This window comes from Sylvia atricapilla, chromosome 4, assembly GCF_009819655.1.
Source record: "Sylvia atricapilla isolate bSylAtr1 chromosome 4, bSylAtr1.pri, whole genome shotgun sequence".
Lineage (NCBI taxonomy): Eukaryota > Metazoa > Chordata > Aves > Passeriformes > Sylviidae > Sylvia > Sylvia atricapilla.
Genome location: NC_089143.1, coordinates 47,240,466 through 47,257,656, shown reverse-complemented (window position 1 = coordinate 47,257,656; position 17,191 = coordinate 47,240,466). Strand labels below are relative to the sequence as shown.

At 41.3% G+C, this 17,191-nt stretch overlaps 1 protein-coding gene across 5 annotated transcripts in view; it reads right to left on the bottom strand.

The window, feature by feature from the left end:
* The window catches only part of ELOVL6 (ELOVL fatty acid elongase 6), a 75,598-nt gene that overhangs the window by 3,540 nt on the left and 54,867 nt on the right, over positions 1 to 17,191 (bottom strand). For 4 of the 5 annotated variants that reach the window (XM_066317821.1, XM_066317819.1, XM_066317822.1 and 1 more), the window contains one exon: positions 781 to 932. In XM_066317821.1, the coding sequence (XP_066173918.1) occupies positions 781 to 932 (152 nt within the window). Of the gene's footprint in view, positions 1 to 780; positions 933 to 16,528; positions 16,668 to 17,191 lie in introns of all 5 variants that reach the window. The other variant, XM_066317823.1, reaches the window with a different exon arrangement.

The following is a 17,191-nucleotide window of genomic DNA, read 5'->3' as shown; positions in this document are numbered from 1 at the left end:
ACACCTGTACACAGTGAGAGCTGCAATCCTTTGGGGTTTAATAAGGGCATTCTCCAAAATGAAAGCTGGAGGGCTACTCCTTTCCAATAAAACAACCCTTTCTTACACTAATAAGCCACAGATGAGAACACATGAAGACTGACTTTCAAGTTGGCTTTCACATGTGTATCTTAAGTATCCTTATCAAGAAACTGCTGGAGAGATATAAGTTTATAAAAAGCAGGACTGAAAAAGCTAGGGATATTATGAGAAATTGGTTTCTACTTGTAGGAAGCAGACAGCCACAGCTTTCATAGTCTAGGGAGGAAGCACCTTACTGTTCATAATTGTACACTTAGATGTGTATTGAAGAATGAAAGCTGCAAAATGGAGGCAGAGCCTGACTCAAAGCTTCTTGCTGGCACAGCTGCAACAGCCCACCCTCCACTTCTGTAGCCACAGGATGTGCCAATTATACCACTGATTTGCCTACAAGTAGTTCAGGAAGAGGTATGGACCAGATTGCTTTTACTTCTTGACTGCCCTGCTGTGTATAATCACTGCAGTTTATTCCTGGGCTGGGAGAGGTCTTATTCAGCTGCACTTTGATCTAACTTCAGCCAAGTTGGAATTGACCTCTAGAGACTAAAACATGTAGTTTGGGGTTGGTTATGCTTACTCAGTTTTTCTGAGACTTAAATGGGATTTTGACAGTGATGAGACCCTTCTTGTGCATCCTGCATGGACATTTCTTCTCTAAAATACACAAATGCATACAACAGAAGGAGAGAGGGTACTCACCTAGTTCAGGTGCTTTGCTTAGCACAAATGCATATGCCCAGAATTTGCTGACAGGTCCAATGTAAAAACTCTGGTCACACACTGACTGCTTCAGGCCTTTGGTCATCAAAATGTACAGCATATAAGCACCAGTTCGAACAGCACCGAATATACTTTAAAACAAAAAGAGAAAATTAGGAAAGGTCAGAGGACATTTGAAATCTATAAGCAATCACTTCAAATCATTATGAGGAAAAGGCCATAACTGAAATAATAAGTTTGAGACAGCTTGAAATTTGGAGAAATTCTGCTGGCTTCTAGGAAGTTACTCTGAACTCAGACCTGTAAATTGGACTGCAGCCACATCCCCTGGTGAAAGTCTGGAATGATAACATCAGCGTATTTATTTCCTTACCACAGGAATGATCCTTCAGTTTTCAGGAGCAGGGAAACGCTTATTTCAGCTCAAAAGAACATGCAGAGTTTTGAAACCGATGGCTGGGAAACTACAAAAATGAGCTGATAAAATGCTGTATTAGCAACATAATCAGGACCAATTCACTTTTCTGGTTTCCTCAGAGTTTTCTCTCATCTCTCCCTGTATTTGCTTCATAGGAGCTCTGAGCACAGCCCTACCCAGGTAGGGCACTCAGATTTTGATGAGGAATCTCAGTCAGAGGCAGTGTTTCGGTGCATATGCTTGACTTCATCCATTAGCAGGTCATTGTTAACAGAGGGAACAGGTAGTTAAATCAAGCTGTAAACAGCTGATTCACCTTCACCTCATCAAAGCCAGATGCAAGGTAACAGTGTTTTGTAAATGAGAAAGTTCCAGAGATTTGTAACAGTATTAATTAGTGCAATTACAGAAGGGATAGGTTGACATCCAGCTCTTATCAGGAACAAAGGCTTCTGTCTCATCACTAGAAACTCTGCAGAAGTTTTGTCTCATTGTTTTATGGCAAGAACACGCCTGCCTGTTGTATACCACTGTAGCTTGGTGTCTACACATAAGCTGTGATGAATACTGTGTGAAGGATGTCGTTTTCAAAAAGAACTCAAGCAAAGACAGACACAATCTGTTTTGGAGGTGAGTACATCTTACTTTATGTCTACATCATACATACTCATCCCCCTACCCAGCTCCATCTTACCTCCCCTCTAACTTCTTTGTGACCTTGACCTAACCTGGTTCCCACTCACAAATCTCTCATGATTATTACATGGCAGCAGGCAAAACAAGACACCTAAACCTGGTGTATAAACACACGTGGGTAATGGAAGCTACCACTTATGCAAAGCGTGCGAAAGAAGGAACAGTTCCTCTGAAGTTATAGATTCCCTGTTAATTGTCCTTGTCTTGTGAAGTCAGTATTCTGTAAAAAACATGTTTTAAAATCATTAAGGCAGCCTCAAAAGCTGAGTTCAATGGCAGTTTTTATGGTACTTGGTCAGACTAGATGGTTCTAGTAAGCCTACTGCATATAAAAACTGCTGCCTAGCATATATAATATGCACAGAATATTTAGGTTTCCAAATCTGCAGCATTGATACACCCAGTCAAATCTGCCTGCTGCCAAGGAACAAATGCATCTTGCTCTCCCCTGTCTACTGCATGGAACGTGTAGCCCAGAGGAGTGCCACAGTGCCTGCTGCTCTTTGGGCTGTGGCATCACAGACAGGGCTCTACAGCCAGGTCACACCCATGGAGAAGTGCTGCATCCTGGCTCCTGCACCATTACCTTCTGATGTCTGAGGTTTCACTGCACCATCAGGAAACTCAGACTGTGAGCACTTACAAAGCTACTATTATTATCTGCTATTTGCACAGTGGTATTTGCTCATTGGCTCTGTTGCCAGAGGAGTCCTCTTGTGCTATGTGCAAGTAAAAAACCACCCTCCTATGGTTTTCAGGTGTGATGAAGTTTAGCTGACTCTGTGTTGCCCATTAGCATTGCCCAAAGCAACACACATATTCCCAGGCTTAGGCAAGAGAGCCACTGTAGTCTCTCATGTTCACCCACCCCTGCATGCAGAGGAGACAGTGCAGTGCTCTCAGTATCTACACAGCTCATAGTGCATCCTCTCCGTGTAGGGTTGTTTCCTTGCAGAAATGATCTCTCTGCATCCTTTTCTCACATCTTTCTGGCATCAGTCATTTTAACTCAGCTGGGAGTGCCAAAACCTGCAGGAGGAGTTTTGAAACGAGGTGCAACTCATTCTGTGTCTTCTCTTTGGTGTTTAAAACATGCCTCTTTTTTTTTTCCTTTTCTCCCAAGAAGACAGAAGATCCTGACAGAGATGTGATCTGATGACATCCTGAGGCAGTAAACTCAGGCTAGCTAGGGCATGCTGCTGCCTGCTCCTATGTTTTGGGTGGTTGCAAAACTGGGTGGAGGAAGTTCAGGCAGAATACCTAATGATACACTGGTTCTCCCATTAGCAAGTATCTCAGTGCTGACATTAAAATGAAGGGAGAAAAGGAAATTTTAAATAATGAAATCAAATAGCTGCAAGCAATATGTCTTTCTCTATAAAGAAGCTGTATTGCTTTTCTAACAAATTGTTTGTTACTTAAGTTTTAAAACCAAAGAGAATTCTGTGCCATGAACACAAATGCCAATGAAAAGAAGACTTGTTCAAGCAACAGGCAAATGATCTAACTGTGATTTGGTATGGACACCCAGGAATGTAACCTGGACTGATAACAGAGCCACAGAGTCTGTGCCTGTTGGCAATTGCAGTGTCTCTTTGCTGTTTTTGTGATTATGTTGATGTAATTCTGCCTGTCTTTCCATTTAGCAACTACTACAGAGCTCCCCTTGGAGCACACATGTACCAATTCCCACTCACACACTTTTCTACAATTCCACAGGATGGCAGCTTCCTCTAGTTCCGTGACTCTTGAAGTGACCCCAGTTACAGCTGTACATGGTGTGACTCAGACTAATCTGTATTTTTTTTATCAGCAGAAACCAAGGTACATTTTCACATAATTCACTGTGGAGGGCTTTATGCAAAAGAAGGATAGCAAACTCCAAGTAACTGATTCAATTACCTAAATAGACACCATGAGCAGGTAGCTGCCTATGAGAAGTGCTGCATGCCAAACCACTACCTTGCCAACAAGTATGCGCCACCTGAGACTGAAAAAGACCTAAGGCATGTATGCAAATGTCTTGGAGTCAGAGAACTATGACTGCTTTTTGTGCCTCTGCCACTTGATCTTGTTTGTACTGTAAGGTAAAATCAACCAAGAAATTTCTATCTTGCAAAGACATGATGTGCAGCAGAGTGATGACACTGCTTACTCAGTAAATTACTTCTGCTTCATTCTGTCCTCATCCTGCTCTCTGCTGTAGCTTTTGTGAGGTATTGAAATGAACTGCTTACCAAAGCAGTCTGTCTGGTGGGAATCATCTGCAGGGATTTTGAAAATAAGGTAGCAGTGAATTACTGTACAGTTACAGTCTTTTACAGCTAGAGAGACTGATCAGAAACAAACTGCACCATCTAATGCAGCTTTCTTATCTATTCAGGCTCAAAATGTCCTACATTCTCCTCCCTTCAGGCAGTAACTTCTCTGGTAAGTTAAAAAATGCCCAACTGATATTTTACTGTCCATTGTATGATCAAAATATTAAGTAAAATACAAAGTAGTATTTTTCCCTCTCAAACATGTTTTTTGAACAGGGGTTGGTGGGTTGATCCTGGCTGCACTCCAGGTGCCCACTAAAGCTGCTCTATCAGTCCCCTCCACAACTGGACAGGGGAGAGAAAATATAGACTCCTAGGCTAGGATAAAGGCACAGAGAAATCACTCACCAGTTACTATCAAGGGCAAAACAGAGTCAACTTGTGGAAATGACTTTATTACCAACCAAATTAGGGAAGCATAATGAGAAATAAAAGCTAGATCTTAAACACCCTCCCTGTCTTCTCTTCTTTGTGGGTTTAACTTTGCTCCTGAATTCTCTGCCTCCTCTTCCCCAGTGGCGAGGGGAGGAGGGGGAGGAATAGTTCTCCTGCTACCAAAACCTGGCCACAGAAATCCAGTACTCAGAGGGCCTCAAAACACATCCCATGCATGGGTTAGATGCAGAATTAGGAAGGGCTGGAAAGCTGGCTGATGGGAAGACAATGCAGCTATTACTGTCTGACAAAGATGGGGAAGACAAAGCAGCTATTGCTACTTTCTGCTGTCTCCATCCTAGCTGCCAGTAGGAAGTGAAGTATTTGTTTGTCAAAAGCCCAAGTGAGCAGCAGGTACCTCAAGCCCTCAGTCCAACCCCAGCTGGCATTGTAGCAGGCTCAGCTGCTCCTTATAGTGGAGGTCACTGCCCATTTTTGCTAGGGCTGCTTTCTGTGGAGACCTCTCCCTGCACTTGGCTCCTGACACCTCTGGACACCCCAGTCCAGGATCACCACTACAGAACAGTTCTGCAGGGAATTCCAAGACTGACTTCCAAGAGAGAACAAATTTAGAGGTGCAGCATGGAATATAGCCACATGTCCTAAAAGACAGTCACACTGAGTAGAAAGTCTCTACTCTGGTTTTAAAATAACTTAAACAAACCATGCAATCTGTATATGCAATCTGTATATGCAGTGCCCAGCTGGTTCAACCAGTTTCTGAGGTGTTGGACTACAGTGTGCTGTGGGTGTGCTGGGCTAGTCCAGCAGTGAGCTAGCTGGCCACCCAGACAGAGCTCCCACAGGTCCAACTCCAGTTCCCAGCCTGAGGCCCAGCTGGAAAAGAGAAAAAAAAAATTAATTCTTGCCCAACCTGCTTACATGGTGACTCACAGGAGTTTGGCAGGTAAGTCTGTGCCCTGGAAGCACAAGGCAATGGCAAAAAGCACAACATCCTCCTTTGTGAAAGCCACATCAAGCAGCCAGTGGTCCTGGGAAAGCAGCTGAGATGACCACACTGACACAGCATGCTTGTACCATAACAGCAAGAAAAGAGGGGAAGCAGGTTCTTCAGTTGTTTATTGACTTTTTTTTTTTTTTTTTTTTAGATTTTAGCACGTGAAATATTTACAGAAGGAGCACTCTGAAATGCCTAAAGGGCAGCAGGTGAAGATGTGGAGCTTTCTACACCGTCCCCCATGACAAACCAAAACATGTTCACCTTCCTGTTATGGTCAGCAGCAGTACTTTGGCAGTCATTCCAAGCTTCCCTTCTGCTGTGGAAGAGTTATCTCATAACATAATAAAATGGCCTTTCTGTGCCCTTCTGATTTAAATCCCACAGTCCTCAGGAAAGAGGAAGGAGTTGCACTGCTAATGCTGGGTCAGCCCAGGAGCGTGGGAAGTACAGTGACCCCTCAGTCTGTCAAGGCAGCAAGTCTCAGGCAGCAAGGCAGCCCTGAGAGCACACCTAGAGACAGCAGTATCTGTAAAAAGGGGCAGCAGAGTATTTCTGTGTTTAGCCAAGCAGCAGAACACACACAAACTACAAACTGATACTGGGAAAATTCAGGGAGGAAGCATGTGTAAGAAACAACTTCCAGAACTCATTTTCAAGAAAGAAATTCAGCCTCATCAAGCACTGCTCAATTTTCCAACAGTACAGTTGTCAAAAGAGTAAAGAAACTCAGGAACTCCTGGTATTACCAAGCACCATGTACCAAGGTAGGTGTGCCTCCATGTCAAAGAACACTGCACACCATTCAGTCATTCCCATGCTGTGCTTTTTAACTCATTCCTAAAAATAAGTTTGTAACAAAGCAATTTTTCCACGAGTGGTAGGCTTGTTTGGCAGTCCTCTGGAAGTATTTACAGTTTTTCTTCTCCGCCTGGGAAGGGTGAGCTTCTTTCCAATCACCCCTCTTCTGCAGTCCGAGAGTAGCAGCCCATAAAAGATGTGCACCACAAAGATAACACAGCAGAGACAGGGCTAGGTGACAGATTTTGTTGCTGGAAATTAAACTGTTTGTAGGAGGTTTCTATCCGTCTCTCCTAAGACCCTCCTTTGGCCATGTGGGAAGGAATGGTAGTTTTGTCTGACCCAGTAGACACTGCGGCACCTCCAGAGCATGCAGGCATTGAAGGGGGCACTTGCCAACCAGCAGAGAAAAGGGTTTTTTCCAAGTTTGTATTATTTTTTCCTAGGTGAGTACAGATAAAGCTGGCAGACCAGTGTTAGGGAAATGGCCTATTCCAGGAAGGAAGGACATGATGACATCTCCTACCTAGCAAACAGGGCAGGAGTTCTGGCAACATGCATTTGTATGGCGACCGCATACTAAATATATATTTACAGCTGTACTGTAGAAAGATAAACCTAAACTATTATCTGTGTAGACAGGTGAGGTAGTCAGATCACAGTATGCTTGCTGCATTGCTCTTGCTGTGGTGATTATACTATCAGCCCAGTGGGAAAGAGGGAAGATTTAATGAACCATTGGCCTGCTCCTAATCTAAAATCGGTCTTTATATTTTATAGTGGTTTCAGGTCCTCTAGGAGCAGAGTACTCTGAAAAACTGCTAACCTTAATGGCAAAAAGAGAAGACAGTCAAACAAAATTTTACCAGTTAAATCAGAATGCTTATGGGAGTGTGCCCTCATCATTAGTTGAAAAAAAGAAAAAAAAGAGATCTCATTTTTTTTCAGTTCTCCCAGGATGTGGCTATAGAGAGAGTAGTTTCTTTTTAAAGCTGAGCAATATAAAAAGCCAATGTCCAGGTTAAAGCATTTATCTGGGTAAGAACAAATGAGGAAAGGATATACTGTGGTCTAGTTTGTGCTGACCAGAATTATGGACCAACATCCTACTGACCTTTACTGGTGTCTCGGTGCTTATTCAGAGCCTATTGTTCCAAAAGCTTTTGTGGACAGATGTGCCAGACTGTGTCAAGGCTGGGAAATGAATGAAGACCACAAGAGTAGCCTCCTTAAGACCCTGTCCAACAGAGACAGCATTCCTTCCTCCATGGGGAAGGAAGGATGAAAAACCTGGTCACACACCAACCTTCCAGTGTACTGAAGCAAAGGACAAGTGAGAAATACATTTCCTGGCTATTAAGGTTTCCTTAGATTTTTGCGTCCATGGGCACGTGTTTACAGGGTATCACTAAGAGAGAATGTGCGTCCTGCGGGCCCCACTTTCTGGAGAGTTGACACATGCAGGAATATGGCAAAGGAGCAGCACAACCCACCAGAATTTGCAATTGTTTTGATCTGATTTCTGATACCCAAGCTGCTCTTGGGTGTTTGTGGATTGGTTAGATTTCATTGCAGCTGTTACTCCACTTTATATAAATCACCTCTCAAGTCTTGTTGCGATTTTTTTCCACTCTTGGACGTATTTGTCCACATCTGGCCAGCTCTGCAGGGGGAAGGGAGGAGCAACCCCAAATTCACTGGGCAATGTGCAATATATGATGGTGCAGTACTAAAAAAAAAAAAAAAAAGTTGTATTTTCTAGATGGAACAAATCCTCTAAAAGAGAGAAGGAATCAATTATGCCTAAGAAAATCTTAATATATAGTGTCACAAAAAGGTTGTCAGACCACCTAAATGCTATCTCAGATGTGATTGCTTTCTTAGTTTCTCTTGACGGTATTCAATAAAATTTAAGTTACATAAATTCCATGAATTACCAAAAGTCCTGGATCTTCCTGTATTTAAACTGGTGTACAAACTATATGGTTTCTTTAGACTTATTCTTTGATTGCAAAATCATAGTAGTTGTACTGTATGCTGAAAAGCCAATCATTAAGCACAAAAGAAATGTGACCAACGACTGAAAACTATCATTTGACTGTTGTTCCACACAGTGACCTACATGGAATTAATGGCTCTTATTTTGATTCACAGAGTTAATGAGATCTGTTGTTAAGTCACTGCAAAATAATACATCCATGAAACTCACAGAAAAGCAGCCTGGAAAAGGATCTGGCACTCAACATCCTAAATGGTCAGTGTGACCCAAGGGCAACCTATATGAAATATTAATTTATATTAATAACTGACTGGAAGAACCAGCTTTATAAGTCTGTGCCTAGTTATTAAAAATATTTTGCTAGGTTTGTGGGAGAGTGTTTAACTTTCCAAATTAAATTAATCAGTTTCTTGGTCAGTGAAGAATACACAGCGATATGGTGCTCACGAAAAAGTCTGAAAAAGAATGGTATTGAGTATGGATTTGGTCACTCTCAACTCTAAATGTAGTCTTTTTGAGGTGTTTTATAAGCATTTAAAAGACAGGACTTCTTAACAATGAGTTACCTTGAAATCCTAGAGAGAAGATTTGTTCAAATCACAGCTGATGAACTCAGGCCAACTGTTATTTTGTAAGAAATGGCAAAGAAAATTAATTTAATTAGGCTATTGTTTCATCGCCTTTCAACATTTTCAAAGTGCTTTCAAGTAACGCCAAGATTAGTGATGAAGATGGAGACCTGTTCTTGCAAAAAGACTGTTAAGACATTTGTAAAGCACTTCTCTGTTTTAGCTCCTAGAACTGATCCAGGTTCCTTCCCATAAGGCTCTGCCTCCTCACTGAATCCACTTTAGATGGAAAGAAATGTCCATTCTCTCCACAGAGCAGACCTTCCTCTGCCATTCCAAAACCTTGGTCTTTGCTTTCCAATAGCCAAGACATACCACCTCCAGCCTGGGCTGTCCCAGAATTATCAACCTAAATAATACTCAGGCCAGCAACTGCTTTAGGTCAGACACTAATGTGCGAAGAACTGCTAGGTACAAAGCTGTTCATAATGAGCTGGGGTCTATTCAGGCAACTTCTTTCAGACCTCCGTACGTGTTGGCATCTCCAAGGCCCTTAACGTTGTATGCACAAATTCCTCACAGAACTTTATAGCCTTTACTCATGTGATAGCCTTGTAAAGTGTTTAAGCAAAGAACCCATTTCAAAGATAGAGAGGTGGGGCAAACTGAAATTCAGTTGACCTGTCAAAAAATCTGTGTTCGAGAGGGAAAAGAAATGATGTGCAACTTCATGAGTCCAAGGTTGTGGGTTCAATCCCCATATGGGCCATTTACTTAAGAGTTAGACTTGATCCTTGTGGGTCCCTCCCAACTGAGGTTATTCTGTGAATCTCTGAGTTCTGGTTCAGTGCCCTACCCATGACATCTGTTTGATGTAAGCAGAAAGAGGTCTGAGCTCACTCTTTATCAGTGAAAACAGTATAGTTAAAAAAACAGTAAACACACTCCAGTATGAGGAATTTTCTTTAGACCTTTGACCTACTGCAGATTTTCTTTTCAATTTTTAAAGTTGTTCTCTAAACCTTCCAGTCCAAAGTCCTTCATCTTAATAACCTAAGGTACCTATATCTTTCAAGATAAATAGTTTATAGACATAAAAGCTATTGGTACACTTAACAACACTTCATTGCTTGTACCTTTGATATTTTGGCAGCACACTTTCAAGATCTAAAAATACAGAGTGGTGTGCAGAGACATACAGTGCAAATTTACAGAGATGTGCTGTCCTAGAAACACCAACAGCTGAAAACGTTCCGACCTAGCCTGAACACCAGATGTGCCTTTCACAGACGCAGTCAGACCCTTGCTTTCCCTCTATTTTCCCTTAGGAAAATATCTTAGGCAAACACCAGATTTGGCCTGACACAGCTGGACAGATGTGACAGAGAACATGAACCTACAAAGTGAATTTCAAGAGCATCCGTGCTTCTACCTTTTTCCCACTGTCACACCTGCTGAGTTTGCATAGGACCAGACATCAGCAACTGACCATAACTGTAGGAGAAAATACTTGGATTTTCTCCCTCATGGAAGTTTTGCAGTTGTTTTAAACTATTGTAGTTGTTTTGCACCAGTGAACTCCTCAGAATAAAATCAGGTATGGATCAGAATCCATGAAGGGATGATTAACTCCTTTTGACATGAGCAGATACAAAAGTGAGGTGGAAAATTTAATGCCAATATTCTTAAAAACTCCTGCTCTCCTTTACTTATGCCTTCAATTGATAAAACTACAAACACGGGGTTTTAATCCTATTCAGCAGCAATGGAGTATGTGGGAAATCCATTTTTAAAAGGCCTCTATCCAGCCAAATCTATGAAGGAAAAGCCTGAAGACATAACCAGTGAGTAACCTATGGACAAAACCAGAACCCTAAACTCTTCATTTTCTCACTAAAATGAAAAAAGACTGATTATTTTGAAGTCAATCAGATGCAATGCCTTTTTTTGTATGTTTGGGATTTAGGACTATCACAACATTACCAAGCACCAAAGCTGAACTCCTTTCTGCTCTTTATTGTTTGCATTTCTCTGGAAAAAAAAACCCAAAAAGCAACAGACTGGCTACAATTTTCTCACATTTTCCATTAAGAAAAGTAATTTTGGGCACAGATGTGAAAAAATGCTACCAAGTTTTCTCTAGTGCCAATGAACTATGGTAACTATTTACATGCTCATTCTGTATCTAGCAATTTTAGTGTAAAACTGTTAAAAAATGAGACTTTTGCCAGCATATTTTACCCCTTGTTAACTGTGTTTAGACAACCATGTGTTCAGTTACTACAATTCAGTTGCAGCAGATAATTGAAAGCACAGTAACAGCTCCATCATACCTGTGTCCTCCAAGGTCTAGCCTATAGATAAAATTATTTGGGATTATTTATTTATTCTCCTTTATTTGGGATTATTTATTTATTCTCCTACAACATGCCAGAAAAAGAAAAAAAATATGAAATAAACAGCTTGGTTCCATGATACACTTTTTTCTTATGGTAACTGAACACCTTTAAAAGCGCTTTTAAAAAAATTAACATAACAATCATTTAAGATCACTTATGTTAATCTCATTCTTTAAAAAGAAGACAGAACTCATCCCCTTCAGTCCATACTCTGAAAGGCTGCAAGGTATCTATAAAATGACTAAACCATTGTAATTAAGAGCACAATTTTCACAAATATTCCAGACTAGAAAATGTCTTTAACTTCCTAAACTGCCTGAAAGCCTGTAATGACTAATGCCTTTGTTCTCACTTGCAATTTTACCTCTCCAGCTGAGAGAGGAGAGGAAATGCACTATTTGAAAATGTTCACCTTCTTTGGGGAGGTGAATGGGCATTCTCTGTGGCTCTCCTCTGCTCTATGCTCCTGTATCCATGCATCCCACAGTGAGCTCCAGCCCTCTCCTGTTGGAGCTATCCTATCCTTCCACCCATCCCAGAAGCAGGTGCTGCCTCCAGCTCCTTGCTGCCCACCCCTCTGTGCTGCTCTGGCTGGCTCCACGGCCATGCCATTTGCCTGGACTTGTGAATGATGCAGCTAAAGTAGTCCCTCCTCCACTTCTTAATGACATGATTTCATTGCTCTCATTCACAGTGGGGAAAGGCAGGAGCCTTTCTAGCCAGCCTTGGCACTAGAGTTCAAAACGTGGCACTGTGCTCTGAGCAGCCACTCTGCTCTAGGAAGCCACTGAAAAGGAATTTAAGATAGTAGCTGGCATCTCTGCTGGATCTTGTTTCAAATATGCTCCTTTACAGGGTGACAGAAAATCCCAAGACTGACTCAACAGCTTGGAAATACACAGGCCACGGTTGAGAAAGCAGGAGGAACTGTACCAATGCTGTATTAAGTACACTATGTTTATTACAAACTCTATAATCCACTGCTCTGAATAACAGAAATGGGTCTCTCCAAAATGTACACAAATGCAAGGGCATGAGAACACCCAGAATTTAACAACAGTAAAACCTTCCTTCTGATGTTTTGCTGCCTAGCTGCTCCTCAGCTTCTCCTCCTGACCCTTTCCTAACTGAGAAGGAGAACAAATTGATCTTGCAGTTCACCCACACAGTCCTTCTTAACTGGACTTGAAGGTGAAGGAGACTCATTTAGGGTGAAGCCCTAGCCACAGCAATGTTAAAAAAAAAAAAAAGGTAGGAATAGGGGAAGATGAGGAATAACAATTTTTTTTCAGTATGGTACTTGCTTATCATAAAACCTGCTGGTTAGCAGTACTGGAAGTGTTTTATAATGAGGTTCTCTGGCTCTCAGGACCATGTGTATGAGCACAACTTGTGGTGATCCTTGGAGTTATTATCAATCCTTTTGGCAGAAAACTTCTTGTTGCATAAACTCACACATGCTTTGACGTTTGGGCTCAGTCCTATCAAAATCCCAAAGCAAATTTGAGAGATTTCCCCTTCCACTTCTAAAAAAGACCCCTACCCCTGTACCAAGCACACAAGCCTTGCTTTTCAGACTTGTCTACTGCACTGATCCAGATGCCTTCCTAGAAAGCTTTTCAATGCAAATGATTTGAGTTTTCTGTTGGGACCAAAACCTGAAGTCAGGCCAGCTCAGACTGATTTAGAAATTGTGTAAATATTTTACATAGCTCCAAGAAATAATACATCATTTGTACAGCTTTACAGACCCATGAGCATATGCATGCATGCGTGCCTGGGTGGTGTTAGGATCCCATGTGATAAATTTTGGGGAAGGTAACGAGGTCTATGAAAGAGATCGCTCACTCTGTGGTTTCCAAGTGAGGGCAGATACTGTGCATCTTGCACCAGCCTTTTTTTTTTTTCTTAGCCATAAATCCCTCAGTGTGGGCCCACCCCCTTCAGCCCTTCCCTCTTGTTGACAGATTACGTAGTCACAACTCACCTGGCTCCCCAAACCATTTCTTTGTCCTTTTAATCGACAAAACTGTAAGGAAAGCCAGATCTAACTTATTTCTTTCCCTCCCTAGGGACCTCATTAAGCATACCCAAACATTGACATCTCTGCAGGGCTCCTGATCAATGGACACTGTCATCTGGAGATTTTAAACACATTAACACCACAGCAGAGGAAAATCCATCTGACTCTCCCTTGCTAAAGTGGCAAACTCAACAATTCTGCCAGTTGCTGCAACTACTACTCATAAGGCTTATTTGTATGTGTGGATAAAAGTCAATCTACCACAGGTATTGCCTTCCAGTCACTCCTCACAGAGCCTGAATAAATGTAGTTTGATTCTCCAGATCTGCCTTCCTTATGACTGGGAAAAACTATATTCAGGCAATCCCGAGAGCAATGCACAAAAAGAAAATAATCCTAAGTGAAGCTTTGTGAGCTGGTGGAAGAACTTGAGCAGCTTAAAAAGCACAGCAGAAAAAAACCCATAATGCTGGGTCTAGATCCCTACCAGTAGTCAGTGCAGCAGAGGGGAAGATACCACTTTCACTGGTGAAAGTGAAAAGAGTTATGCTTGCATGGAGAGCCTTACCCAGAGCCCTCGGCAGCTATGCAAGGCCTGCTGGGTTTTGGTAGAGATAAGCAGGGAGCAATGGTCAGGCTGAAGGGCAGCTGCACTCAATCATCACCCGAGGAACACCAGAGGGACACTCTTGTACCCACACGCTGCTGAAAATCACGTAACTGTTTTGGTACAGAGAATGAAAAATAATTTTCCAGCTCTGCCCATGCATCCTTGTATCGCCTCTGATTTCCAGATAGCCAGTTACAAGCTAATCAGTAGTAATTACCTATCACCTGGTTTTACTCTCTTCAGTGTGCTGCTATTCCTTTCTCCTGCTGGCACATGGAGGGTAAGAGCTTGCAGGAACAGTATTTCTTGATGAAAGCTGTTAGTTCTCCAGCAATACCATCACTAAATAATAACTGGACTTGGTTGCAGCTGAAATTCCCTGGCAACCTGTGAAGGTTGCATACTCAATGAGATATTTTTCTTTCAAGAAGTATTTCCTAGTTCTTGGATATTTATTTCAACAAGTTTGGACTGTGGCTCAACTACTAAAAAGGAAATAAAAATCAATTTTCAACTTAAGCCTTATGTTTGGTGCAAAATCTCATAGGAATTAAGGAATCCATCTGAGGATTTCTAAAGTAGCCCATGAGGATTCATAAGCACAGTGTGCCTCTTAAGCAATCCTTAATGAATGTGTCAGGGGCATTTGCACTTGTTCCTGTGTTGTTACTGAAATTATTCTCAGCATCCAATATCATCTCAAGGAAATCTTTGAGTAAGTACAGAATTGCAGTGATTTAAATGATAATCCAAAAAAATGGCATTATCTAGTTCTGCAGGATAAATTAAAGATACTTTCAGGATCAAAAGCATCAAGTTGGCAGAGTAACTGTCATGTATAGCACTGAAATGTATGTATTCAGGAGTTTGAAATTATCCTATGCAAATAAAGCCAAACAGTAATAAAGTAAAAGATTTAGCAAAAAATCAAGCCAATGAAAGAAGCCAGCCATCAGTAAAGCTCTAAACCTGGGAGATAACAAAGTAAGAAAAATCTAAGTTACAGGGAAACACTAGCATTTGACAGAATAAAGGAGGCTTAAAGAAGCTGGAAGTTATAATACAACTGTAATGAGCTGCTCAGATCCATAAATTTAATACCAATTGCTGGCCTGGAGCCACTGATCTTTTTCATTCTGTCCTCAGTGGGATGATAGTCCTGCAAGCACCTACAGAAGATCACATCTCAGGTATTTGCCTACAGTTGGCAAATAATTTATTTTTCTTTTTTAATTCAACAACCTGGGCTGCGGATGCTGAAGGACACGGGCACAAGGAGACATGGTGGTCTAGAAGAAGCTGAACTTGTGACAGAACAGTGACTCTGCTAAAGCATGGGCTGACACCCACAGGCAGCCCAGCTCTGCGTGCGAGCACGGCCGGGTCTGGCCGTGTTTATTAACAGCTTGTCCGCAGACGGAGCGTTGGATTTGATAGGTCATGCAAGTTAACACCTCTCAGAGTTGTGTTCCCGCTGTCTCCAACAAGCACAAGCTGTCGGGGACTTACTCAGAAGAAAAGACATGGAGACACCAGTTCCCCGGGGATTTCTGCACGGAGGAGGCCCTTTTACAACACTCATGACCCAAGTATTGAGGCTGAGTAAAATACAGAAGTGCCACATGGGCAGAGAAGGGAGGTTTGATTGATTCCTTTTAAATTAATTATATACGTTCTCTCTGGTATAGTTCCCTGCTTAAGCCACCACAGACAGATGTTCTTTATTCCTCAAATGCACACTTCAGTCTGATCCCTGTATAAAACTGAGAGGCAAAGTTTCACTCTCAGGGGCTTTGCTTTGGGTATTTTATTCATGCTGGGTGGTGGGTAACCTGTGAGGGCTCCCATGGGCTGGGACAAGGTGAGCTCACAAGAAAGGTGTAATTCAAGGTGACCTTCATTGACTGTGAGAGAGGGGAAGGAACAAGGGCAAAATGAGCACAACATCAGTTTTTCAAATGACTCACTGAATTCACTTTGCTAAGATGTTAATTTTCCAGCAATAAAGACAAGCAAACTAAGTCAGAGAAAAAGAAAAGGTTTTAAAGAAAGAAGGCCCAGCTTAGCACCAAGAAAAGAGATTTTCATAATAGTTTTTAGACAGTCCTATCCATATCTCGTGTAAAGCAGAATCAGCCAGGTCTCACAGGGACTCCTTGGTTTACTTTTAAGTAGGCCAGAGTAGGCAAAACCAGTAAAATCAGTTTACATTCAAAATTACTTTGATGGACACAGGAGCCCACAGGACTAACAGCGGAGTGAACGAAGGGGTGAGATTTTAGAAGACGGGCACAGCACTTTGTCACATGGCACCACTTACAAATCTGAGAACAAGGATAGTTAGAATAAATAATGTAGATATTGGAGATACATCTTCATGGTCGCTATTTTTATCATCTACACAATTTTTTAATGCCAGCTAGATTTTGTTTCGCACTGTATGAATTCACTCCACACAACACTGTTTGTATTTTCCTACTGGAATTACAATAACTTACGGAAAAGAAACTTTTCTTCTTAATCTGTTAAATCTCATCCAATGGATTTTTGTCTTCTCTCCAATCATTCTGAATTTCTACTGTTCACTCAACCTTCAACTTCATCTCCAAAATGGTAATTTAAAAGATGTTTCTTTATCTGTTGTGTAAGAAAATCAGGTAAGTATGTAAAGATGAACATGGTCCTAGAGAAATAAATCATTAAGTAGGCGTATATTAAGCCTTTTACTGGTTTGGAATCTGAGAAATGTCCTGAGAATATGCATTAATGCTTTACAAATACAGGGAATGTTTCACTTTGAATTAATTTCCTTTTAAGTTTATTAGTGAGAAGAGTATTAATTCACCTTAAATGCTGCTTACTAATTTTAATGTTATTTGGCAAACATTTCTCTTTTCAGTAATTATTTTCTCTTTGAATGTACTATCAGGACCTTATAAAATTTCAGTGTATTTTAAGATTTTGATGGGTTGCTCAGCAACATACAAAATTAAGTAATGTTTAAATCTCCATGGTAAGTATCTGTGAATACCAGTTCTTACAATGGGACATAAATTTTAGTCATCTTTCATTGATTTTCCTACTTACATGCATGATAACTAAACTGCATTTCAGAGTCAAAAATCCAAGCAACTGAAATCTTTTCTTTAAACATATGTTTT